The 27012-nt window shown below is 39.0% G+C and overlaps 1 protein-coding gene, 1 long non-coding RNA gene and 1 pseudogene across 2 annotated transcripts; 2 read left to right on the top strand and 1 right to left on the bottom strand.

The window, feature by feature from the left end:
• The first annotated feature begins 10317 nt into the window (after positions 1 to 10317).
• LOC109622195 (small ribosomal subunit protein eS4-like) lies at positions 10318 to 11635 on the top strand (annotated as a pseudogene).
• Positions 11636 to 12849: 1214 nt separating this feature from the next.
• On the top strand, positions 12850 to 13953 carry LOC134289496 (coiled-coil domain-containing protein 115-like). Its single transcript, XM_062855375.1, has one exon. The coding sequence runs from the start codon at positions 13355 to 13357 to the stop codon at positions 13823 to 13825; it is 471 nt and encodes a 156-aa protein (XP_062711359.1). The 5' UTR covers positions 12850 to 13354; the 3' UTR covers positions 13826 to 13953.
• A 2029-nt stretch (positions 13954 to 15982) lies between these two features.
• LOC134292120 (uncharacterized) lies at positions 15983 to 25935 on the bottom strand. Its single transcript, XR_009999484.1, has 2 exons — positions 25881 to 25935; positions 15983 to 16334 (listed from the first exon to the last, which is right to left on the bottom strand). It is a non-coding gene; the product is annotated as an uncharacterized LOC134292120 (long non-coding RNA).
• Between the last annotated feature and the right edge of the window lie 1077 nt (positions 25936 to 27012).

Here is a 27012-nt window from a genome sequence, read left to right as displayed (position 1 = left end):
TCTTTAGAAATTCTTCGAGAATTCCTCCAGGAGTTCACCGGTAATATCTTTAGGAGTTCTTCGGGAATGTAGAGGTTCCTCGAAAATTTCTCTTGGAGTTGCTCAAATTTCTCCAAGAGTTCCTCAGGAGTTTCTAGGGGATTTTTTCAAGAATTTCCTAAAAGATTCATCCAGGAGTTCCCTGAAAATATCTCCAGAGTTCCCCGGAAATATCTCCTGGAGCTCTTCGAGAATATCTCCAGAAGTTCCTCAGAAACTCCTGCAGGAGTTCCTGGAGACTTCCTCCAGGAGCTCCTCAGGGATTCTTTCTGCAGTTCCTCGAGAATTCCACCAAGAGTTTTTCGGGAATTTCTTCAGAAGTTCCTCGAGAATTCCTCCAGGAGTTTTCCGAAAATATCTCTAGGAATTACTTCAACGAGTTCCTCGCGAATTCTTCCAGGAGTTCCTCGGGAATTCCTCTTGGAATTTCACGGAGAATTCTCCACTAGTTCCTCAGAAATTCCCGCAGGAGCTACTTGTAAATTTCTCCGGGAGTTCCTCAAGAATATCTCAAGAATTTCCTTGAGGATTCATCCGGGAGTTCTCGGGAAATATCTACAGGAATTTCTTGGGAATTCTTCCAGGAGTTCATCGGAAATTCCTCCAGCAGTTCCTCGGGAATTCTTCCAAAGTTTCTTGAGAATTCCTCCAGAAATTCCTCTGAAATTTCTACAGGACTTCCTCGGGAATTCTTCCATAAGTTCCTTGGGAATTCCTCCAGAAGTTCCTCTGAAATTCCTACAGGAGTTCCTCGAGAATATCTTTAGAAATTTCTCGAGAATTCCTCCAGGAGTGCAGCGGACATATCTTCAGGAGTTCTTCGGAAATATCTCCAGGAATTCCTCGGGAATTCTTTTAGGAGTTCCTCGGGAATTCCTCCAGAAGTTCCTCGGGAATTCTTACAGAAATTACTCGGGAATTCTTCCAGGAGTTCCTCGGGAATTCCTCCAAAAGCTTCTCTGGAATTCCGGATTTTCCTTCAGAAGTTCTCCGTTTATCTATCCATGAGTACATCGGGAATTTCTCCGGTAATTCCTCGAGAATTCTTCCAGGAGTTCCCTGGAAATATCTCCAGGAGTTTCTCGGATATTCCTCCACTAGTTCCTCGGTAATTACTCCAAGGAGTTCCTCGCGAATTCCTCCAAGAGTTCTTCGGAAATTTCTCCTGGAATTCCACCACAAAATCCTCAGAAATTCCTCTAAGAGTTCCTTGAGAATATGTTCAAAAATTTATCTAGAATTCCTCCAAGAGTTCAGCGGAAATATCTTCAGGAGTTCTTCGGCAATATCTCCAGAAGTTCCTCGGTAATTCCTCCCGAAGTTCCTTGGAAATTTCTCCGGGAGTTGCTTAGAAATTTCGGTAGTTCTTCAGGAATTTCTTAAGAATTTCCCCAAAAAATCATCTAGGAGTTCCTCGGAAATATCTCTGAAAGTTTATAGGGTATTCATTCAGGAGTTCCTCGGGAATTCTTCCAGAAATTCCTCGGGAATTCTTCCAGAAGTTTCTCGGGAATTCTTCCAGGAGTTCCTCGGGAATTCCTCCAAAAGTTTCTCTGGAATTCCATAAGTTCCTCGGATATTCCTTCAGGAGTTCTCCGGGTATCCATCCATGAGTTCTTCGGGAATTTCTCCAGAAGTTTCTCGAGAATTCTTCCAGGAGATCTCCGGAAATATCTCCAGAAATTTCTCGGATATTCCTCCACTAGTTCCTCGCTAATTACTCTAAGGAGTTCCTCGCGAATTCCTCCAAGAGTTTTTCGGGAATTTCTCCTGAAATTCCTCCACGAAATCCTCAGAAATTCCAGCAAGAGTTCCTTGAGAATATCTTCAGAAATTCCTCCATTATTCCTCTATGAGTTCAGCAGAAATATCTTCAGGAGTTCAGCGGAAATATCTTCAGCAGTTCTTCGGAAATATCTCCTAAAGTTCATCGCTAATTTCTCCTGGAGTTCCTCGAAAATTTCTCCGGGAGTTCCTTGGAAATTTCTCCGAGAATTCCTCAGGAATCTCAAGAGTTTATTCAAAGATTCATCCAGGAGTTCCCCGAAAATATCTCCAGGAGTTCCTCGGAAATTATCAGGAATTCCTCCTGATGTTCCTCCTCGTGGATTCCTCCTGGAGTTCCTCGGAAATTTCTGCAAGGGTTTGTCGAGAATTTCTCCAGAAGTTCCTCAAGAATTCTTCCAGGAGTTTCCCGGAAATATATTCAGGAGTTCTTCAGATATTCCTCCACAAGTTCCTTTTTAATTTTAATTTTTATTATTGTGTATTTTAACTTATGCTAATTCTACACTACCACAAATTCCTTTTGAATTACACGAACGGGTTTCTCGCAAATTTCTCCATGAGTTCCTCAGAAATTCCACGGAGAACCCTTCACGAGTTCCTCAGAAATTCCTTCAGGAGTTCCCCAGAAATATCTCCAGCAGTTCTTCGGGAATATCATCAGAAGTTCCTCGAAAATTCCTGCAGGAGTTCCTCGTGCATTCCTCTAGAAGTTCCTCGTGTATTCCTTCAGGAGTTCTCCGGGTATTCATCCATTAGTTTCTCGGGAATTCCTACAAGAGCGTCTCAGGAATTCCTCCAGGAGTTCCCCGGAAATATCTCCAGGAGTTCTTCGGGAATTTCTCCGGTAATTCCTCGAGAATTCTTCCAGGAGTTCCCTGGAAATATCTCCTGGAGTTTCTCGGATACTCCACTAGTTCTTCGGTAATTACTCCAAGGAGTTCCTCGCGAATTCCTCCAAGAGTTCTTCGGAAATTTCTCCTGGAATTCCACCACAAAATCCTCAGAAATTCCTCCAAGAGTTCCTTGAGAATATGTTCAAAAAGTTATCTAGAATTCCTCCAAGAGTTCAGCGGAAATATCTTCAGGAGTTCTTCGGCAATATCTCCAGAAGTTCCTCGGTAATTCCTCCCGAAGTTCCTTGGAAATTTCTCCGGGAGTTGCTTAGAAATTTCTCCGGGAGTTCTTCAGGGATTTCTTAAGAATTTCCCCAAAAAATCATCTAGGAGTTCCTCGGAAATATCTCTGAAAGTTCCTCGGGAATTCTTTTAGGAGTTTCTCGGGAATTCTTCCAGGAGTTCCTCGGGAATTCCTCCAAAAGTTTCTCTGGAATTCCATAAGTTCCTCGGATATTCCTTCAGGAGTTCTCCGGGTATCCATCCATGAGTTCTTCGGGAATTTCTCCAGAAGTTTCTCGAGAATTCTTCCAGGAGTTCTCCGGAAATATCTCCAGAAATTTCTCGGATATTCCTCCACTAGTTCCTCGCTAATTACTCTAAGGAGTTCCTCGCGAATTCCTCCAAGAGTTTCTCGGGAATTTCTCCTGAAATTCCTCCACGAAATCCTCAGAAATTCCAGCAAGAGTTCCTTGAGAATATCTTCAGAAATTCCTCCATTATTCCTCTATGAGTGCCCTCCAGGAGTTCCTTAGGATTTTTTAACGAGTTCTTCGGGCATCCCTTCGGAATTTTTCGGGAATTGCTGCAGGAGTTTTTCGGGCATTGCTCTAAGAGTTCCTCGGGAATCTCCTGCAGGAATTTCGCGGAACCCTTTTTGAGGATTTTTTGAGGAACTCCTGGAGATATTCCCGAGGAACACCTGTAGCAATTCCAGATGGATAGATAAACGGAGAACTTCTGAAGGAAAATCCGAGGCACTTATGGAGGAATTCCAGAGAAGCTTTTGGAGGAATTCCCGAGGAACTCCTGGAAGAATTCCAGAGTAATTTCTGTAAGAATTCCCGAGGAACTTCTGGAGGAATTCCCGAGGAACTCCTAAAAGAATTCCCGAGGAACTCCTGGAGATATTTCCGAAGAACTCCTGAAGATATGTCCGCTGCACTCCTGGAGGAATTCTCGAGAAATTTCTAAAGATATTCTCGAGGAACTCCTGGAGGAATTCTCGAGGAACTTCTGAAGAAATTCCCGAAAAACTCTTGGTGGAATTCTCGAGGAACTGCAGAAAGAATCCCTGAGGAGCTCCTGGAGGAAGTCCCCAGGAACTCCTGCAGGAGTTTCTGAGGAACTTCTGGAGATATTCCCGAAGAGCTCCAGGAGATATTTCCGGGGAACTCTGGAGATATTTTCAGGGAACTCCTGGATGAGTCTTTTAGGAAATTCTTGAAAAATTCCCCTAGAAACTCCTGAGGAACTCTTGGAGAAATTTGAGCAACTCCAGGAGGAATTTCCGAGGAACCTCTACATTCCCGAAGAACTCCTAAAGATATTACCGGTGAACTCCTGGAGGAATTCTCGAAGAATTTCTAAAGATACTTCCGAGGAACTCCTGGAGGAATTTCTGAGAAACTCGTGGAGGAATTCCAGGAGGAATTCCAGGAGGAATTCCCGAAGAAATGCGCGAGAAACTTCTTGAAGTAATGCTTGAGGAACTAGTGGAAGGATATCCGAGGAACTCCTGGAGATTTTTCCGAAGAACTCCTGGAGGAATAATCGAGGAACTTCTGGAGAAATTCCCAATAAATTCCTGGAGGAATTTTCGAAGAACTCCTGGAGCAATAAAGGAGGAAGGAACTGTTGGGAGAACTCTTGGGGGAATGCGCGAGGAACTCCTTGAATTAATGCTTGAGGTCCTAGTATAAGGATATCCGATGAACCCCTAGAGGAATAATCGAGGAACTTCTGGGGAAATTCCCGATAAATTCCTGGAGGAATTTTCGAGGAACTCCTGGAGCAATTAATCCAGCAATTCACGAGCGGTAATGGCCGCCACAATCATGATCACTTTCTGGTAGGGATAAAACGATCTGACGTTTGGCTTGTGTCGTTTGACAGCTGATCGATAAGTTTTTTGATCGCTCTTATCGACCAGCTGCCACAAGACACAAGCCAAACGTCAGATTGGCTTATCCCTAGGTACCAGAAAGCGAGCAAAACTCCGGCGGCCATTAGCGCTCGTAAATAAATAAATAAAACAAAATTTCCGAGGATTTCTTGGAAATATTTCCAGGAACTCCTCAATGAATCCTCAAGATTTTTTTTTTTTGAGAAATTCCTAAGGAACTCCCGGAGAAACTTCCAAAAAACTCCTGCAGGAATTTCGGAGGAACTTCTGGAAGAATTCCCGAGGAGATCCTGTAAGAATTCCCGAGGAGCTTCTGGAGATATTTCCGGAGAATGCTTGGATGAATCCTCGAGGAAATTCTTGGGAAATTCCTGAGGAACTCCCGGAGAAAATTCCGAGGAACTCCAGGAGGAATTCCCAATGAACTTCGATATTCCTGAAGAACTCCTGAAGATATTTCCGGTGAACTGCAGGAGGAATTCTCGAAGAATTTCTAAAGATATTTCCGAGGAACTCGTGGAGGAATTTCAGGAGGAATTCCCGAGAAAATCTTGAGGAAATGCGAGAGAAACTCCTTGGAGTAATGCTTGAGGAACCAGTGGAGGAATATCCGATGAACTCCTGGAGATTTTTCCGGAGAACTCCTGGAGGAATATTTTGGGAACTTCTGGAGAATTTCCCAATAAATTCCTGGAGGAGTTTTCGAAGAACTCCTGAAGCAAGAAATAAATAGAATAATATTCCCGAGGAACTCTTGGAGGAATTCCCGAGAAACTCCTGGAAGAATTAACGAGGAGCTTCTGGAGATATTTCCGGAGAACTCTTGGATGAACCCTCGAGGAAATTCTTGAGAAATTCCTCAGGAACTCCCTGAGAAATTTCCAAAAAACTCCTGCAGAAATTTCCGGGGAACTTCCGGAGCTATACCCGAAGAACCAAGGATGGAAATCTAGTGATCATGATAAGATCCTGAATGTGTCGCGGTTGAAGCGCATCGCGCGATCATAGCAACAACGATAGAACCTTGTCGTCAAGCATTATAACAAACCACGCTCCGCGAAAATTGAATCGCGAGGCATGTGCGGCCATGATGCGATCGTTATCATGGAGTCGACATGATGAATATCGAAAATCATTCACTTTTTGTGCATTCTTTTTGCTCTAATATCAAGATATGCCAATGAATGTATTGTTTTCAATCATCAATTCTGTTTATTGGTCCATAAATGGTTTGAATCAAGGTTTGAATCGTGATGAATAAAATTTATCGCGGCTTGTAACATGATCTGATAACATGTGATCCCATGATAAAGCGTGCATCAAAAGCTTTGATTGCCTGTGATCCCATGATACAAGCACGGGGCGAGGGTGTCGGCATCATGCTACTGCAAGAGCAAAGGCAATCTTGGATTGTTCGTATCCTGTATCATTTGTCACTAGAAGTGATTTTCTTCCATCCTTGCGAAGAACTCCTGGAGATATTTCCGGGGAACTCCTGGAAGAATTCACAAAAAAAATCTGAAAAAAGTCTCCTGAGATATTTCTGATGAACTGTAGGATTCTTCGTGGAATTCCATGGCTGAATACCCGGGGAACTCCTGAAGGAACAACCGAGGAACTTCTGGAGAAATTCTCGAGGGACTCCTGGAGGAATTCCACGGGAATGCTTCTAGAGTTCCCTCCAGGAGTTCCTCAGGATTTTTTTAACGAGTTCTTCGGGCATCCCTTCGGAATTTTTCGGGAATTGCTACAGGAGTTTTTCGGGCATTGCTCTAGGAGTTCCTCGGGAATCTCCTGCAGGAATTTCGCGGAACCTTTTTGAGGATTTTTTGAGGAACTCCTGGAGATATTCCAGAGGAACTCCTGTAGCAATTCCAGAGGAACTTCTGGATGGATTCCCGAGGAGCTACTGGCGAAATTTATGAGCAACTTCTGGAGGACTATCATTGAAACTAATGGATGAATTACCGGCTAACTCCTCGGAATACTACGGAAGAATACCCGAGGAGCTATTGGAAAAAGTTTCGACAAGCTCGTGGAGGAATGCTCAAGAAACTCCCGAGCAACTTCTGGAAGAGCTCCTGGAGATATTCCTGAGGAAGTATTGGACGAATTCCCGAAAAAATCCTAGAGTAATTTCAAGGAATTCCACAGAAACTGCTTGAGAAATTTCCAAGGATCTTCTGAAGAAATCCCCGATGAGCTCCTGGAGGAATTTAAGTGGAACTGCTGGAGTAGTTTTCGAGGAATTGATGGAGGAGTTCCCGAGAAACTCTTAGAGGAACTGAAGAACTCCTCGGGGAATTCCTGAGTAGCTCCCGAGCAACTCCTAGAGGAACTCTCGAGGAACTCCTGCAAGAATTTCCAAGAAACTGCTGCAGGAATTTCCGGGGAAGGAATAACCTTGGAACTCCTGGATGAATTACCGAGGAGCTCCTGGAAAAATTGGCGAGGAACTCCTGTACGAATCCCCAAGGAGCTTCTGCAAGAATGCCCAAGGAACTCTTGGAGAAATTCCCGGAAAACTCCCGTGGATTTTCTGGAAGAATTCCCGAGGAATCCCTGAAAGAATTCCCATGGAACTTCTGGAGGTATTCTTGAGGAGCTCCTGGATGAATTTCTGAGGAATTCCCTTGTATTTTCATGAGGATCTCCGAGAAGCCTCTGTAGGAATTTCCATGTAACTCCTGGAGAAAGGAACTTCTGCAACATTTCCCGAGGTACTTTTGGAGGAATTTTTCGGGAAAATTCTGGAAATTCTAGAGAGATTCATGCATGAATGCTGGAGTGCTTCTAGTGAAATTCGCGAATGAGCTCCCAATGAACTCTTGAAGTAGATATCCTGGAGGAATCTCCAGGATCATCATGCATTAATTTACAGAAAAATCCTGATGGGATTCTACCACAAATGCTGGAGGAAATTTCAGAACAAATTCTCAGAAGTATGCCAGAGAACTCCAGGAGAAAACCCAGACGAAGCTGCTAGAGAATTCCCAGAGGAAGAACTACCTACTGGAAGAATTTCAAAAGGAACATATGTAGAAAAAGTAACAAGAAAAAAATTCCTCAAGCACTCCATGAGGAATCACCTGGAGTAATCCATTGAGAATTTACTGAAATAAATTTAGATTCCTGGAGGAATCGTTATGGGAAGCTCTGAATGAGTCACACAACGAACTCCTGGTGTAATCCAAACAGGAAAGCAGATAATACTAGAATATTTTAGCATTTAGACTAGAGCAGCGCGATTATTTGAGTAATGCTATAGAATCTGAAAAATGTATAGAATAAGTTACACAGTTTTGCCCTGCCCTTCAGTTCAGAGAGGGTTTGGGCAGCGTTCTGCCAACTTGGTCGAGGCAGGATTCTTGGGAGAACAAGTAAGGGGTCGTTGAAAGATTATGTAACAGTATTTATTGTATTTTGTGTGAAAAATTCTAAGCTTTCCCATACAAGTTACGTAATATTTGAAAAACCTCATCAACACTGATATTCTAAAGAGCTGGAATGATGGGTTGAGCTTGTAGTGATCCCTTGAAGATGGGATGCAAATCATTAACTCGCGATCGCGCATCTTTGGTACTTCAGGAAAGCAGTACACTACATAAACGAATGGATTTTAAAACACATCCGATACATTACAAAAATTTAATGATTTGCTATCCATGTCCGTGGAACCATTCTGAATAGCCACTTAGGAAATACACTGGATTTTATTTCTTTTTATTTATGACTATTCTCATTATTATTATAACTTTTGCCTTTCGCGAAACGCCCTCCCCCTGGATATTCGATCTTGACGCGATGGGAGGGCTTAACCCATTAGCATTTTAGCGCCAGTTCTTTCACCACCGCTTGGACTTTGAGCTAGATATATCTAGTTTACGAGTTGAGCGCAAGTGAAGGAATCGCCATAAGTGCTAATGGGAACCAAAGGAGTATCCGTCGTGCATTTATCACAAGTCAAAAACAAATTATAATTCAGCTTGCATAGACCTAATCTTTGCATTCTTTGAATTTTCTCAAATTTAACAATAATTGTTAAATTTAGCGTAACGCAAGAGTGGGTAGAGGAGGTCTCTGCGTTACACTCATCATTCTTTACTTGAATTCGTTAGTACACAGGACAGGGGACGCTAGGATAAGTTGACTTACAGCCTTACAGATTAGATTCATTACAATTAGAAGATTATGGACTGATTAGGTGAAGATAAAACTGTTGATTATAGGAGTTTGTATTTGTATTTCTTATTTTTATGGGTTTTGTGAATTTATAAAAGTTGACAAATAATCATTATCATTTTCATTTTTGACAAAAATCAGTTGACTGAACTTTTTTGTTTTTATATCTTAGACGGTATTATTTCACTGATCAAAAAAGCAGGAATTCAGTTAGGACTTAGGACGGTTGACATTGTAAAGGGTTACGATGGATATAATATTACTTTGGACTGAGATGATCACAGATATGCAGAAGACGACTAGCGAAATTAGAAACACAATTTGTTATTATTATTGACTATATTTTGACAAATAGGGTTTGACAAATTTCTTTACAATATCGAATGGAAGCTCAAAAAGTGTTATCTAACACTAATATGAGAGTTATTTGGACATGATGCTGGTGCTGTCAATGACTAACATCGGTTATTGACACTATTGGTAATCAGCTTGAAATAATTTTTAGAATGTATTATAAAATAACTGAGGATATTATCTGATTATTGTTTGAGGAAGCTGTCAGAAAAACTAGTTGCCCATATCGGCTAAAAACGCTAGTTCTGGTAGCTGGCTTCGAATAATTTTCAGAAATATCAAATCTTTAAAAATTAGCTACGACACATTTTTTTTTTCTTTTTGCTCTTTGTATATTTCTTAAGAATAGTACTCTGAAGGCGTTAACATAGACATAGACACCCTTTTTTATCTCTGAATGTTGTCCAGTGACCTCGGAGATTTTCGATTATTGAAATATTGTTCAATTATCAAATCATCTTTGGAGCTTCCATTCGATCAAAACACTAGTGCGATGGGAAAAGTTAAAAACAGTATTTTTAAAAACTACTACGACCTAATGCTAATAACTACACACTTTGCTCAAGTTGACGACATCGTCTAGTCCATCGTGAGTATTAGTCCTAGTAGGGGGAAAGTTGGGAAAGGGTCCAGGCTTTGCTATCAGCTGTCCTGCAGCTCCACCTGGTCACTCTTCAAAAAAAAAAAAAAAAAAAAAAAAGAATAAGTTACACAGTTTTGGCAGAATTCTGTTTTAGATAAATTCTTGTGAACATTTATGAAATTATTCGTGAAATGTTCATGAACATCTTATTAAAAATTGATCAATTTCTAATAATTGATTGCTAATAATGTTTTTGTGTTTCCAGGATGACAACGCAGCCATCTTCGAGTCAGTGTTGTATTAACCCTGGCGCCGTTGGCATAATCGTTTCCTTTTCGTTCTAAAGTGTCAAGATGGCTCGCGGACCGAAAACGTATTAAAAAGCGATTGAACGCCTCCAGGGTTACCTTTGCCCCGCTTCCATCCACTGGCCCACACAAACTGCGTGACTCGTTGCCTGCCACTTGTGTTTTTTTGTGCAACCATCGTGAAGTATGTCTTGACCAACACCGAAGTTACCAAGATCTGCAGCATCACATCTAGATCGATGGCAAGGTTTGCACTGACTTCAATTACCCGACCGGATTCATGATGTACGGCGTCAAGCATCGTTTCACCGTTCACTGTATTGCACCTGAGGAAGCCAAGTACAAGTTCCTGAAGGTGAAGTGCGGCCGGATCGACCCAAGGAAGGTGCCGTTTATCTTGACCCACCATCCGGATCCGAGCATCCAGAACGATTCGATCCGCTATCATATCGCCACCGGCGATGAACATGCTCAAGCTCGAACCTGACCATCCTGCACATGACCATCTATCTGAGTTTTATTCGTTGTGACTGCGTTACGTCGCCACCCGTTTATATTATTCCTTATCATCGGAAAACCCACCAAGGCTTCCATCTCGCTGCCAAGAAACAAGGTTGTCAAGCGATTGGCCGGCAAAGCTGCTCATGATGCTAATTTGAGAATACTATGGAAGACGAGCTGTTTGCAGGGGTAAAATCGCTTATTAAAACAGTGTGAAGAAGACATGTTTTGTATGCATTATAAAAATAAGATAAAATAGAAGTAGGTATACAAAGGCCCACATAACCGAAGCGGTATGCAAGAGAGCTTCAATTTCCGATTGGTTTAGGATACTTGCGTATTACGTATAAATATTTTCGATTTTCTGGTCATGCATGCAAAAAAGATGTCATTTCATTTGTTAATGCTCATAAAACATAAGGTTTATGTGCAGGCTCTTTCCCAGTTTGGCAATAATAATAAAAAAATAAATAAACTAGTTCAACGCTTTGTTTTTTCTTGTGTTTATTGATTGTTCAATGCCTTCTCTTCTATGGCTGATTAAATTATGTTTTTATTCTTTTTCGTTGTGAATTTAGTATAGATCTAGTGATTACTTCAGCTATACAAAATTCTCAACAAAAAAGGATGAAAACGTAATTTAATCGGCTATAGAAGGGCGTTTTTAATCGTTTCCATTTTACATCGCTTCATTTACATCCTATAAATGTACGTCGAATAAATTACATCGCAACAATTACATCGGATCTGTTTATTACATCAACAGCCGTCGAGTACATCGGGCTGTGTAATATTAATCAATCGATGTAACGACCTGGTTGCAGCGATTTCGATGTAATATTCAACAACTTTTTTTGCTGTGTGGAGTTCGAACATTTTTTTTTCGAAATTCTCCCAGTGTTTCCTTCCTTCTCTAGGAAAATTCCTTCAGACTATTTATTTTTGAATACACTCCAAGGATTCGTTCTGGATTCCAGGATTTTTCCAACAAAATCCATTAATCCGCCATCCGCTGAAGACCCTGATAAAAATATACAATAAAATCGCCATAAACTTCCATTGAATAATGATAAAGTTGATTGTTCAACAACAAATCATATTGTGTACGTATTTTCCTGCTGAAAATTATGTATTGGAACTACAATATGTGCACAATAATATTAATGGCACTAGAGATTTCAATAATAAAAACACCATAAATTGAATGGTAGTTGACTTGAATTTGCTCCAAAAAATTTTGATTTTTTTATGGTAAAGATACATAACAACCCCCATTTTCTATTGTAAAAGTGACATTTACAATACATGCTATGGTGTAAAAACCATAGGGTCTGTTGTTACTCTATCGTTTTAAACAATTGAAATCATGGTAACTACCATTCATTTCAGCGTGTTGTAACAATTCATTCTGTTGTATCTCTATGATCTTTTTTATCAGGGGAGTTAGATAATGTTTTTAGAATATATTGTTATTATGTTCAATTTCATCGTGTTGCGTTTAGTAAACAAGCTAGTACGTATAAATTTGCTAAGGGTGCTCGACTACCCCCCCTCTGACCAAAAAGCTGGCTTCGCCCTAGGATTACACGCAGTTTAAAAATTATTATTTTACTCGGATTGACAATTAAATCTACACGGAGAAATCAAACTACCTAATTTTTGGGTCGATTTTACTCAAAGCTGAGTATATCGAATAAACTAGTTACCCAAAATTAGGTTATTTTCCCTTTTTCCCCCACCGATGTTGTCAAAAACAAACAGAGATGCATCTACCCAACGGGGGTCCTTGAGCCCAATAAGCCAATTTTGGGTAAATGCAGGTTTACTCAAATTTGGGTTGAATGAGGAGGGGGGGTCTTGGTTTGAATTTACCTACGCTTAAGTAAATGTTTTTGCTGGAGGTGAAGGCAATTTACCTAGTGTGAGTTTAATCGATTTACTCAAATTTGGCTTATTGGGCCGAACTATGGGATTGCGTCAAAAGAACTCAATTTTGGGTAGTTTGGCGGCTCCGTGTACAACACCATACTACGGTACGTGCAACATTCAAACCGGCGTGACCTCAGAAACGATGCAACGCAACGCCCAGCTATGCAACACTGTATGTCACGTCGCGCCTATACTCACTTTTGTTGGCCGACTTCAGGGCTTTCTCATACTCCCCATTGGAACCTTGCTTGTTCAACTCGGTGTAAAGCTGCCGGATGGTCGCTTCCCGGTTTTCATTCTTGGACATGGCGAAGGCCGGTCACTGCTCCCACTGATTCACAGCAAAATTCGCGGAAAACTCACGGAAAATCACCTAAAATCCAAATCACTCGCGTCGTGCGTGCAGACTCACTTTTCCTCTGCGTCTCGTGTGTTGACAGTTTCGACTGACAACTTGGCACTGGATTTAGAAACTGGCCTATAAAATCCGAATCTATAAATTTCAATGTTCGAAAAATGAAATCGATGTCAAAATCATGACAGCGAGAAACGTCAAAATCACATGATGATTGTTTTGATTGCAATCAATTGGAAATTTTCATCATCGGAGAAGTAAAAATTCAACTTCCGAACAAGAAAATTCCGTCTAAACATGCCGAAATCCCGCGATGAAGTGTGCCAGCTGATGGACAAACTGCTGCTCCACTCGCTGGAGCTGATGGAGCAGGAAGTGAGGCTGAAAACTACCATCGAAGCCGTCACCAACGATGGTCAGCTGGACCTGGCGCACACTCGGTTCACCAAGGGGGCGCACTCGGTTTCGGCGGTTCAGCTTCCGACCGAGGACTACCGGGATTTCAGTGCACTGAACTCGCTGACCGAGGATCGGGACGAGCTGGGACAGGTCCAGTTGTCGCTGGACAACCACCCGGTGGACAAGGAAACGGGTCACATCGATCCGATCAGGTGGTTCGGCATTCTGATTCCGGCTACGCTGCAAAGCGCGCGGACCAAGTTTGGACGGGCACTGGAGTACGTGGTTGAGTGCGGCAACGTTCAGATTCAGCTGAGGAATGTTCTGCTGAACTACGGTGCGCTGAAGCGACTGAAGGCGGAGTTGTGATAGAGCTGAGAGGATGCTGGATATATCTTATGAATATGTAACGTATTTTTAAGTCGTTTAGTTTAAAGATAATTGATTAAATTTTGTTTCATATCGTTCCAAATAAATTTGTGCCTTTCATTTACACAGTGTACAGTTGCACGGCTCCCTTTTGTTGTGGAATCTTTTCAGAATTTCTCCTTGTGCCCTAGCAGTTCGTAGAACGCACAGGCACGGTGTTTTTAGCGTTTTTAGCCTAGGCTTTAACAGACCATACCATCGGTTGAACAGCACTGCAAAACAATCTTGATCTTGACCCACAAGTTCGGAAAAAAACGCTCACCGGGTTCTGGTGTTACAAGCGCCGGTTCATCCCCTCCGATCGTACTATGTAATGCTAAACAGCTCGGGTTGTCCTCCATCACTACTGTCGGTTGATCTTGGTGTTCGCTGAAGTCTAGAAATAACGCATTTGAATTAGATTTTGATTTTATTTGGATTATATTTGGATTGGATTTTGATTGGATTTGAATAGGATTTGGATTGGATTTTGATTGGGTTTGGATTGGATTTGGATTGCATTTGGATTCGATTTGGATTTGGATTGAATTTGGATTGGATTTGGATTGGATTTGGATTGAATTTGGATTGGATTTGGATTGGATTTGGATTGGATTTGGATTGGATTTGAATTAGATTTGGATTGGATTTGGTTTGGATCTTGGTTTGGATTGAATTAGGGTTGGATTTGGATTGGATTTAGATTGAATTTGTATTTGAATTGGATTTGGATTGGATTGTATTTGGATTGGATTTGAATTGGATTTGGATTGGATTTGGATTTGGATTTGGATTGGATATGGATTTGGATTGGATTTTGATTGGATTTGGATTGGATGTGATTTGGATTGGATTTGGATTGGATTTGGAGTGCATTTTGGATGAATTTGGATTGGATTTTGATTGGACTTGGATTGGATTTGGATTGGATTGGATTTGAATTGGATTTGGATTGGATTTGGATTGGATTTGGATTGGATTTGGATTGGATTTGGATTGGATTTGGATTGGATTTGGAATGGATTTGGATTGGATTTGGATTGGATTTGGATTGGATTTGGATTGGATTTGAATTGGATTTGGATTGGATTTGGATTGGATTTGGATTGGATTTGGATTGGATTTGGATTGAATTTGGATTGGATTTGGATTGGATTTGAATTGGATTTGGATTGGATTTGGATTGGATTTGGATTGGATTTGGATTGGATTTGGATTGGATTTGGATTGAATTTGGATTGGATTTGGATTGGATTTGGATTGGATTTGGATTGAATTTGGATTGGATTTGGATTGGATTTGGATTGGATTTGGATTGGATTTGGATTGGAATTGAATTAGATTTGGATTGGATTTGGTTTGGATCTTGGTTTGGATTGAATTAGGGTTGGATTTGGATTGGATTTAGATTGAATTTGGATTTGAATTGGATTTGGATTGGATTGTATTTGGATTGGATTTGGATTTGGATTGGATATGGATTTGGATTGGATTTTGATTGGATTTGGATTGGATGTGATTTGGATTGGATTTGGATTGGATTTGGAGTGCATTTTGGATGAATTTGGATTAGATTTTGATTGGACTTGGATTGGATTTGGACTGGATTTGGATTGGATTTGGATTGGATTTGGATTGGATTTGGATTGGATTTGGACTGGATTTGGATTGGATTTGGATTGGATTTGGATTGGATTTGGATTGGATTTGGATTGGATTTGGATTGGATTTGGATTGGATTTGGATTGGATTTGGATTGGATTTGGATTGGGATTGGATTTGGATTGGATTTGGATTGGATTTGGATTGGATTTGGATTGGACTTGGATTGGATTTGGATTGGATTTGGATTGGATTTGGATTGGATTTGGATTGGATTTGGATTGGATTTGGATTGGATTTGGATTGGATTTGGATTTGATTTGGATTGGATTTGGATTTGGATTGGATTTGGATTGGATTTGGATTGGATTTGGATTGGATTTGGATTGGATTTGGATTGGATTTGGATTGGATTTGGATTGGATTGAATTTAGATTGGATTTCGGTTGAATTTGGATTGGATTTGGATTGGATTTTGTGAGAATCTTTCTCTGTAATGATTATTCAACAACTGTATTCATTATTTGTATACACTTTATTACCGATACTTCAATATTACATACAATGATTCACACTCCAGACAACAATAACAACATCTCCGCATATGACAGATACTCAATGTAAACATACACGCTAAACGTAATAGAGTAATACAATAATTTATTATGTGCATACCACAAGGTACCACATCTCGTTTTTTCTCCAGATCCGCAGCAAGGTCACTCCACGTTGTTTCGCTTATAGTCTCCTCAGTTTATGAACGTCTCGCTTCAGTCTCACATCAGAATTAGAAGTACAGTCATCCATTTGGTCATCCATCTCTGCTCGGCATTTTAGTAAATTACTTGGCCGTTACTTGTGGTTGTACCTAAAAAGAAATATTATTTTGACCCAAATATTTTCAAAAATCCCAAAATATTTTTAATACTGAGTGTCATTGGCGTATCTAGGATTTTTTCCTAGGGGGTGCCTGGGGGGTGCCAGTTTCAGTGGCTTCCAGCTTTTTTTGCTTTTTATTTGTAAAAAGAAATACCAATCCACCTTCAACTTCTTAGTACAATGATATACTGCGTCGCGGGACAAATTAGCACGAAAATTTAAACGCGCTATATTTCAAAGAACAGATTTGTTTTAATCCGAACCGTTGTACTGAATAAACACTCTCCCCGTCATGTGAAGTTTGAGAACTTGATAACATTATACGTAATCATACATGGAATTTGTATTTTCAGTTTGAACTTTACAATCATCACAACCTTTGTTTTGTGGATTGAATACATTGATTAGGAATACATTTTCAGAGCAATTTGTGTTTTCGGCAAAACATTGTTTCGGTAATTCCTCAGGGAATATTCCCGGGCAATTTATTTGAAAATTGATGTGCAATTTATTTTAATTAGGACTTTTTTTAATCTCTGGCAAATTTCTGCGACAATTTCTTTAAGAATTTATTTGGTAATATGTCTGGAATTTGATACTAAACACTTTTTACGCATTTAAAAAAAAAAAAAGTCATCGGAAATTACTTTGAAAATTTCTTTGGAAACTTCACTAGGAGTTTATTATTTTTTTTATTCCATTGGCAAATCTTTAGAAATGTTTTCTTGGGAGTACCTTCGCCAATTTTTTTTTAGTAGTGTTTCAAGCGATGTTTTGTTAATGTCAACAATTCTATTGATATTTAATTCTTAATCACTTAACCTAATTTGCAGCTCTTTTGTCCACTAGGGCACTACGTGGGCGATATCAATTGACAGCTGCACTTACATTTTTGTACAGTGCCTAGATGTATGCTATTTAACATTATCGAACAGGTTTCCTTTCTGCTGCTTTCACTTTTCTACTCTATATATGGTAGAATGATGAGCACAAGGATGATGATGGATGGCCTTTGTTCCTTTCCAGCCCGATTGAGGGTTCATTATGAGTAGCAGTTCGCCGATGTCCAGGTTATCCGGGTCCGTTTGCCCCATGGGGCTCAGAAGAGGGTCAGTGTCAGCCACTCTCAGGGGAAGAGCAACTGACGAAAAATTGCAAGTGCCGGGGTTGGGAATCAAACCCATGACCATCCGCATATGAAGCGAACGTGTGACCGACTACGCCACGGGCCCCGACAACTCTATTGATATTTGCCTTTTAAAATTCTTCAAACACATTTCTGGCAATTCCTTCGGGAATTCTTTTAGTGAAGCCTTTGGTAATTCATTCGACATTGACTCTGGGAACTTCATCTCAATTTTTTTTTGGAAATGTCTTCGGCAAATCATTCTACTTTTTTTCTCGATTTTCATCGATTTTTTGGACTTCCATTATCTATGCTATTAGGTATGTATTCACCTTCTAGATTTCTTCAGTAATGTAAGGAATTCCTGCAGCAGATGATTTCGGAACACCTTCGGCATTTGCATTGAACATTTATTTGGGAGTTAGAAACTTCCATTATAACTTCAAGAACTTCTTCGGTAAATCCTTTAGAAATTAATTCGGCAATATTTTAAGAGTTTTCCTTCGGAAATTTCTTTGAAAAAAAACTCTGGTGGTTCTTTAAAAAATCTGTTACTGCAATTATTTATGTAATTCTTTCTAAAAATTTTTCAGAAATTCCTTTGATGATTTCGGAAAATTCTTTCAGAATGTCTTCGAATTTTTTTTTGTGAATGTTTGTGGAAATTTTTATAGAATATATTTTGACAATTTACTGTGAGATTGGATTCGGCCAATTTATTTAAAAAGCCTTACTATTTTCATCAGGAATTCCTCTGGTAGTTCTTATATGAATTCTCTTGGCAACTATTTTGAAAGCTCTAAGGTAATTTTGATAGATTTTTTTCCGGCAATTTTTTTGGGATTTTTTCAGGAAATTTTTCGTGAATTTCATAGGATTTTCTAAAGAAAATCAAATTTAAAAGCAAGTCCGTTTGAGGATTTCTGAATTTCCAGTTCAGCAATTTTCGGAAGCAATTTTCAAAATAACTGAAAAAGAAATTACAGAAGAACAGCCATTGAAGTATGAAAAAAAATCAAAGAAATTGTTGATTACATTCCCAAGAAACGTAACTAGCTGAATATCAGTTTCTTAAACTATAGTTTTCTTAAGAATGGTTTGTTCCTCTCCTAAAAAGCTAAAATGTTTGTTGGGTTCCAATGAAACTATCGTAGAAATTAAAAAAAAAACAACCATGCTTAAGGAACCTTCAAAGAAATGGCCATACCGCGGTTTAGCAAATACGGAGCCATGTGTTCTCGAATCCCACCAGAACGCGATTTTATTCCACAAATTCATCTCTTATTTAGTCAATTAGCACCATTCTGTGCCTTCTTATTAATTACAAATGTTTCCCGTACATACCTATGAGATTTCACTTGAGATTTCTCTAGTAATACCTTTTAGGATATTTCTAGAAATTCGTTCAGGGATTTCTCTAGATTTTTAGTGGGATTTCTTCAGCCAAGAAGGCCAAGAGGAGTTGCAGGTGTAATACCATGATTAATTTCCAGAGTAATCCATGAATTCCTGGATGAGTCTTTAGAAAAATCCCTGGAAGAATCAAAGGCATTTATGGAAGTATCATAGGAAAACTGCCTAGAAGAATCCCGGCAAGAATTCCAGGACAAATCTCTAGAGGGATTGCTGCAGGTATCACAGAAAAAAATTCTTGAGGAGACCTAGGAGGCATTCCTGAAACATTAGAAGCAGCAGAAATCGCTTATGGAATCCTAGGAGGAGTTCCTGGATGAAAGTCAAGAGGAGTTCCTGGAGAAGTCCAACAAGAAATATTTGGAGAAATCCCAGATTTTTTTTAGAATTTCCAAGAGGACACACCGGAGGTACTTCTGCAAGACTCCTAGGAGATCCCAGCAAGTTATTGAAGGAATCCCTGGAGACATTATTAGAAAAATTCTGGGAGGTATTACAGTAAGAATGACTGGAGGAGTCCTAAAAGGAATTGCTGGAAGAATCACAACAGGAATAACTTGAGAAATCCAGTTGAAATTCCTGAATGAAGGCCAAGAGGAGTTCCTGTAGGAATCCCATGGGGAATTTATGAGAGAATCCGTGGACAAAATATCTTGGATAAAAATTCCTAGACGAATCACCGGAGAGTTTCTGAAGAAACCGCAGGAAAAATCTCAGGAGGTATTCTTAGAAGGATTCCGGGATGTATCACTGAAGAAACCTTAGCTGAAATCCTAGAAGGAATTGCTTGAGAAAACTGTACAGGAATTTCTAGAGAAACCCCATTAGGAATGCCGGGGGAATCCAAAGAAAAAATCCTTGGAATACCTAGAGAAGTCCCTGCAAGAACCGGTAGAGGTATTCTGGACGAATCTATACAGAAGGCCCTGAAGGAATCGCAGGAAGATTTTCTGAAAGAATCTCAGGAAGAATTCCAGCCATAATGCTAGGATAAATTCGAAAAAAGAATATCTGGAGGAATTGCTGGAAGAATCACAGGAGGAGTTGCTTGAGGTATTCTTGGAGAAAGGCCAAAAAGAGTTTCTGCAGGAATTCTATGAGGATTTTCTTGCGGAATATTTGGATAAAATCCTTGGATGAATTCCTGGGTTAGTCCTTAGAGAAGTCCCTAGTGGAGCAACCAAAGGAATTTCTGCATAAAAAAAACCAGGAAGATTGCCTAGAAAGATCTCAGCAAAAAAGCCAGGAGAAAGCTCTAGAAGAATCCGTAGGATAATTTCTAAAGTACCACAGTTAGAATTTCTGAAGAAAAGATAGCTGGAAGAACCGCATGAATTGCTTGAGCAGTCACAGCTGGAATATCTGGAGGAATTCCTAGAATTCTGGGAGCTATCATAGAAGTAATTTCTAGAGAAATCCTACACACTTAGAAATTCTGAAATTTGCACGAAACGGAATCACCGAAGAATGTAAACGTTTTCAAGACTGAATCACAAATTGGACTCAATTTTACACGCATCATGTAAGTGCTGGTTGGTTGCGTTAGATGTCAACAAATTCGTTTCACCAGAAACGTAGAATCAGTATCACCTTCATCAGCCACCTTCTAACTCGGTGAAATAGCCGAGAGGTAAAAGATGTGGTTCACGATCAGCACATCTGGTGTTCGAATCCAGGCATGGCATTATTTTACTTTTCTATGTTTTATCTGTCAAATCGGTTCTAGCGATTGCTAGACGCTAAGAAAAAATAAGTTTTATTTTGGGGTGTCTTGAAAGACGTAAATTTACATGTTTCAACCTCTAAATTTGTGTTTTTGAAGATGCTCGTATATGTCAGGTTCTGGACACTTAAAATTACATGATATTTTCTAGGTGTGTAGGAGAAATCCCTAGAAGTATTTCTGAAGGAGTCCTAATGGGAATTGCTTGAAGAATTCCTGCTTAAATTCATCAAAGAAGGTCAATAGAAGTTCTTGGGGAAATCTCCTGTGGAATTTCTGGAAGAACCTCTGTAGAAAGTCCTGGATATGTCCTTAAAGGAATGTATGGAAGAATCAATGAAGGGATTATATATAAAAATCTCAGGGAGATCTTCCGTAAGAAATTTCCTAGTAGAATTCCAGAAGGTATCACAGTGAGAATTTTTAGAGAAGAAGAGAAATCGCTGGAAGAATCGCAGCAGCAGTTGCTTGAGAAATCCTAGCCACAATTCCCGAATGAAGGCCAATATAAGCGCCTGGAGGAATTCCATGAGAAATTTCTGGAAGAATATCTGAATGAAATCTCTGAAGAAATTCCTGGAAGAATCACCGGATGAGCTTCTGAAAGGATCCCAGGAAAATTGCTTGTATAATTCCACCAGAAATTCTTGAAGAAATCCTAATAGAAATTTTTAGAGGAATCCTTAGAAGAATTCCGAGAAAAATCATAGTAAGAATTTCCAAAGAAATCCTAGCAGAATTTACTGGATCAATCTCTGCAAAAATTTCTAGTATGTACAACCCCATCAGGACTGCCTGGAGTATCCTAAGGGAAGTTTATTGAAGAAATATCGGGAGGAATCCATAAAGAAAGATAGAGGTACGAATAGATAGAGGTATTTCTAGAGGAATCTGTGGAGAAGTCTGTTGATTGTTCTTACCAATATCCAAAACGCCAAAACGTACAATAGTTATATAAGTAATACCGGGTGTGCTTAAGTTTTGTTCAAATGTGCCATTAATAAATATTAGAATTATTGTGTAAAGTTTTAAATTTTTGGTGACTGTGAAGGAAAAATTCTAGGGGGTGCCAAATTTGTTCTAGGGGGTGCCAGGCACCCCTGGAACCCCCCCTAGCTACGCCAATGCTGAGTGTCAAGCTAAATATTACCTTTGCTGATGAATTAATTGAATTGCTTTCCTCTTCTCAAATGCTTTCAATGACAGCTAGCATGCAAACATTGTATACTGCCCACTGATTTTTTTGACATGTCCTTTCATAGAAGAATATCATACAAAAGGTATGTATATTCAGATTATTATTCAGACATTTTTTTAACTAATATGTCGGAACACTGCACGAATGTTACAGTGGAAAAATTATCAATATCCATTAACTCGTTTTCGATCCAAAGTGTCCAAGTGTCATACAAACACTATTTCATTTCATGTTTTTTTTAGCGAACTTTGCTGGAACTCGTTTCTTGTTCAGAATATATTCAGAAGTTTGGCTTTACAGATTTTGTTTTCTAAATATCGAAGGGATTGATACTTTTTTAAATCAAATCACGATTTCGAAAAACGTCACTTGTCCAAAGCAATATTTGTAATACTAGTTTTAGCTAAATAGTAATTTGAAAACATCCAGTTTTTGAATTATATTTAATATATATTGTTCACAAAACTCGCACCCGCACTAGCTGTTTGAAAGTATAGTAGAATATTAATATTCATTCTTTTTTTTTCATGTTGTAATCCTATAATTATCTCAAATTCTTAATACATACATCATCGTCGCAGTACCAAATCGAAGTCATGCATTTAAGCACATGCAAAGTTGCAGTTGTGACGTAAATTTGAACTGGTTGCTGGTATTGCGCATCATTAAGCTACTTAAGAGCTGAAATTAGCACTAATCTAAATCGAGTTGCTATGTTTATAAGTAGGTTAAACATCAATTTTCGCACCGCCAGTCACTTCGGCTTCCAACCGAAAACGTAATGATAGTAGCCAATTATTATATACAAAGCAATTTTCTCCAGATAACAAAATAAATAGGTGTCCACGTTTTTAGGAATCATGTTTCCGATAATTTCGGAATTCTCATGATTTACCATTTACCTTTAAAACTGAATGAGTTTATTTTTACGGTTTGGTCGTTGAATAGGTTTACATTCTACGATGCATATTTTCCCGCATTAACTGGTGATTCGTGCTCAATCAAACCTATTTTAACATTACAAAACCAAAAATTTGTTCCTTTGATGTCGCTCTTTTGGGTTCTGAACTGTAGGACTTATTTTAATGGTGTACCTCCAAAATATTGCAAACGCCTCTCAACATGTTATGTTTTCACTCTAGATACCTATAATGATGCTATTTCAACAAGCCTTTTCCAAATTATTCACATTCAATATACAGTCAAAACTTAGAACTTTTTATCTTTAAGTAACTCTGATTTTCTACATATGCTCATCATATTGATAATATTCTCAGTTCGTTGGATCGAACTAGAATATTCTGCATTATTGCAAAGCCCAATCATCTGTCTAACATATCACTTATTTCACATTTTTTCGATGAAATACATCCTCATTTTTTTTGTTAACGACTACAAGTCTGACGTAGTGCACACTGACCATGATTGTCTGTGTCATGATGGCCCTTATGCTTGCCTCTACGATTCATTTCTTTGTACTGAAACAATTTTTATTCAAATTTTCAATAAACTTATTAACACAAATATCACTTATACATGTACACGCATTTTTATTGGTAAAAATCCATGAATTTGATATATAAATTTTATTTGTACACACATACTCGTTTTCCACGCTGGATCACACATAAAATCGATGGACCTTATATAAACTATGTGTATCTACACATGAAAAGGGTTATCTATGACAAATTGCAAAAATCTATGTGAGCGACACATGCATACAATATTTGCAGTTTTTTTTTCAGTTTAAAAATTCAAACAAGGTAACATGTTAGTAAATGGTACCTGTTTGCATTAATAAGCTCGACTGAAAAACAAACCTCATAATCCAGCTTTCATTAGATATATCTATTCCTGTAGCTACAGAAATGATTATCTTTTATTATTCCAATATCTTGTGCTTTTGATATACTGTACGTTATTCTCCTCAATAATAGTTTCAATACTTCTTTAACTGATCAAAAATTGTCTCTTCCTGTAAGGAAATTATTGTGCAGAATTTGTTGTTGAGCGTAATGCTGTACCTTGTTCTCTAACTTGTGCCACAGTTCTTGGCAAGATGGCCCACTCATTAGCAAAAATGGCACTATATCCAGTGTTAGGCAATCATAAGTCAAAATGCCCCTCCTGACCACACCCGATACATTTTATATTCAAAGACTTCAGAAGTGATTACTCAAGAACTCACTGTACTTGAATCGCATAAACATTTAGTGGCATTTAATAGGTTATAAAGCGCTTTTTACTCGAATTCCTGAGACTTCTAGTTAAGCCGAAAAGTTTCATTTTTTTATTGTTCGATTTTTTTAAATATCCAATTCAACTAGCCATTTGACTAGCATGATACTTAACAGGTTAGTGGTTAGCAACTGCTCTGAATATGTCGTCTAGCTTCAACGAATGCTTTATTTTGACTTCCTATCTTGCAAACTACCAAGACAGTTTAATTATTCTCACACATTGATGTTAATTTTCTTGAAGTTACATTTTTAGTCTTGTAAGAGAGGACAAAGCACTAGTTAAATCATGTCTTCATGTTAATTTGGTTTCAAGAGCCAACCCTTTTTACGTCTCCGTAGACTTATTATACTTTACTGAGCAATGATAACTTCAATATATATCACCTGAGGTGGGTCCACAACAATCTCAGTATCTGCTCAGTTATGTTCGCCTTTGGAACATATTCAAATACTATTCGTTCCTGTTTTTCTAGTCACGCTCAGCCTAAAGTTTAGTTTTGTCTTTCGCCTTCTTAGCTGCCACTTTATTGGTGTGAAATTTCATTTTTAATGGTTCAATTTAACTAAAAAGCCCAGATTGGAGTTCAAGAGAAATCGCTCAAGAAACTTCTAGAACGATTCCTGGCAGAAACTTTCTACGGTGACTGCCATTTGAACTGTCATTTCTTCGCAACTGCCTACTGCGATCGAAGAAAAAACGGTTTCTTGAGTGATTCAGCCAAGGAATTTCCCATGCCTCAAGATAGGCCGAGAAATTCCTTCTGATCTGCAAACAGCCCTTAAATCTGCGTTGGCTGGTAATCTGTTTCTTACGAAATTTACGACACTGTTGCGTTTTTAGTACTTTAATTTTTAATAGCACAATTCGCCTTATACGGCTCTACAAAGAATCGACTATATCTGCCTTGCAGGTCTTACCGCCTTCAACGGCATTTCCACCTTCAACGGCTTTTTCCGCCTTCAACAGCTTTTCACTCTCCGACGGATCTTTCCGCCATCGACAGTTTTTCGCCTTAGTCGGCTCTTCTGCCTATAACATTTTTCCGCCTTCAACGGCTTTTCTATCTGTAATCCTTTCCGCCTTTTACGGCTATTTCAAGAATGTCGCCTTCATTAGCTTTTATCGCCTTCACTGACTTTTAACAGCAACAGCAAAATTTGATTTCAAAATATTGTTTCACCTCTACGCCTTCCTCGGCCATCCGGTTAACAAATCAATACTTCATTCATCATTCAGCATTTGAGTCTAGATTTAGGACAACAACCCTATTCAACGAGTATCAATATCACAATCAACAAAACTTAGATTTTCTTCACAGTTCTTTATTTCTTTATCTGACAATAGTGATTGTCATCGATTTGAACTAAACAATACCGATCATCATCACAATCTCTCACAGGTTGATCATTGTCATTAGTCGAAGGTACAAATAGATTGTTTGATTCATATTGAACCACGGCGTGTGTATGGGAAAGGTTTATAACAAAAAATTGGGCATCGCCAAATTTTTCGCTATTCAAAAATAGAGACTTCCAGCTTTCATTTGCACGGTCCCTCAAAAAAATCCACCGAGGGATCTCGAACAACTTTTTCAGAATACTGTTTTTCCCCATACAAAATGAACGGTTCCAAATTAATCCCTATTTCTACTTAACAAACATACCCAATTTTTGTATGAAAAAGTTCCCCCGATGGAATATTTCGATGTTGGGCTTGAATGAAAGCTAGTAGCGTCAACTTTCACGTAACGTAAAATTTAGCGATGCCTATTTTTTTGTAATAAATTTCTTATACCAGACACACCGTGGAACAGTTAGTACACAATATTTACCTTTTTGATTCCAATGTTGAAATTCAATCACAAGTCATCACCTGGAGGTCATCACTGTCGTACCACACACACACACCACTCATCTCTTTCTTTTTCCAAAGACAACACAGAATATTTCGATGTTGGGCTTGAATGAAAGCTAGTAGCGTCAACTTTCACGTAACGTAAAATTTAGCGATGCCTATTTTTTTGTAATAAATTTCTTATACCAGACACACCGTGGAACAGTTAGTACACAATATTTACCTTTTTGATTCCAATGTTGAAATTCAATCACAAGTCATCACCTGGAGGTCATCACTGTCGCACCACACACACACACCACTCATCTCTTTCTTTTTCCAAAGACAACACTTCCCGAACAGAAACTAAACTAATTTCACATGCACTGTTCACCGTTCTCGTCGCCAATGTGAGAATCTTTCTCTGTAATGATTATTCAACAACTGTATTCATTATTTGTATACACTTTATTACCGATACTTCAATATTACATACAATGATTCACACTCCAGACAACAATAACAACATCTCCGCATATGACAGATACTCAATGTAAACATACACGCTAAACGTAATAGAGTAATACAATAATTTATTATGTGCATACCACAAGGTACCACAGATTTGAAATGAATTTGAATTGGATTGGATTTGGGTTGGATTTGGATTGGATTTGGATTGGATTTTGATTGGATTCGGATTTGATTGGATTTGGATTGGATTTTGATTGTATTTGAATTGGATTTGGATTGGATTTGGATTGGATTTGGATTGGATTTGGATTTGGATTGGATTGGATTTGGATATGTGGACTGTCCACCGTGGACATTTAAAAACGCTGATTCAATTAAGCTTAGCGTGTATTAGCAGCATGTGTGCGTAGGAGAGAAAAGAGAACCTTGAAGAGATGCTTGAGATGTATAGAGAGAACGATTCATGAATGAATGAAGATTGAATGAATGACGTCACAACATCACACTGTCGACGACGTCGCCTTCGGTGCCCGACCCGAACGCAGCGAACTTGATTACGGGATAGGGTGGGGTGGTGTGTATGGGTACTTGGCGATTGTTATTGTGAGAAGATAAGCACAGATGTAACCGTCGTCGTAAGAGTTGTAGAGACTAGA

Source organism: Aedes albopictus, chromosome 3 (genome assembly GCF_035046485.1).
Source record: "Aedes albopictus strain Foshan chromosome 3, AalbF5, whole genome shotgun sequence".
Classification (NCBI taxonomy): domain Eukaryota; kingdom Metazoa; phylum Arthropoda; class Insecta; order Diptera; family Culicidae; genus Aedes; species Aedes albopictus.
The sequence above is the reverse complement of the archived record's forward strand: the minus strand, read 5'-3'. Positions and strand labels throughout refer to the sequence as shown.

Excerpts from the sequence above, each read along its gene's own strand:
- LOC134289496 (XM_062855375.1), top strand. The coding sequence starts at position 13,355 with ATGCCGAAATCCCGCGATGAAGTGTGCCAGCTGATGGACAAACTGCTG.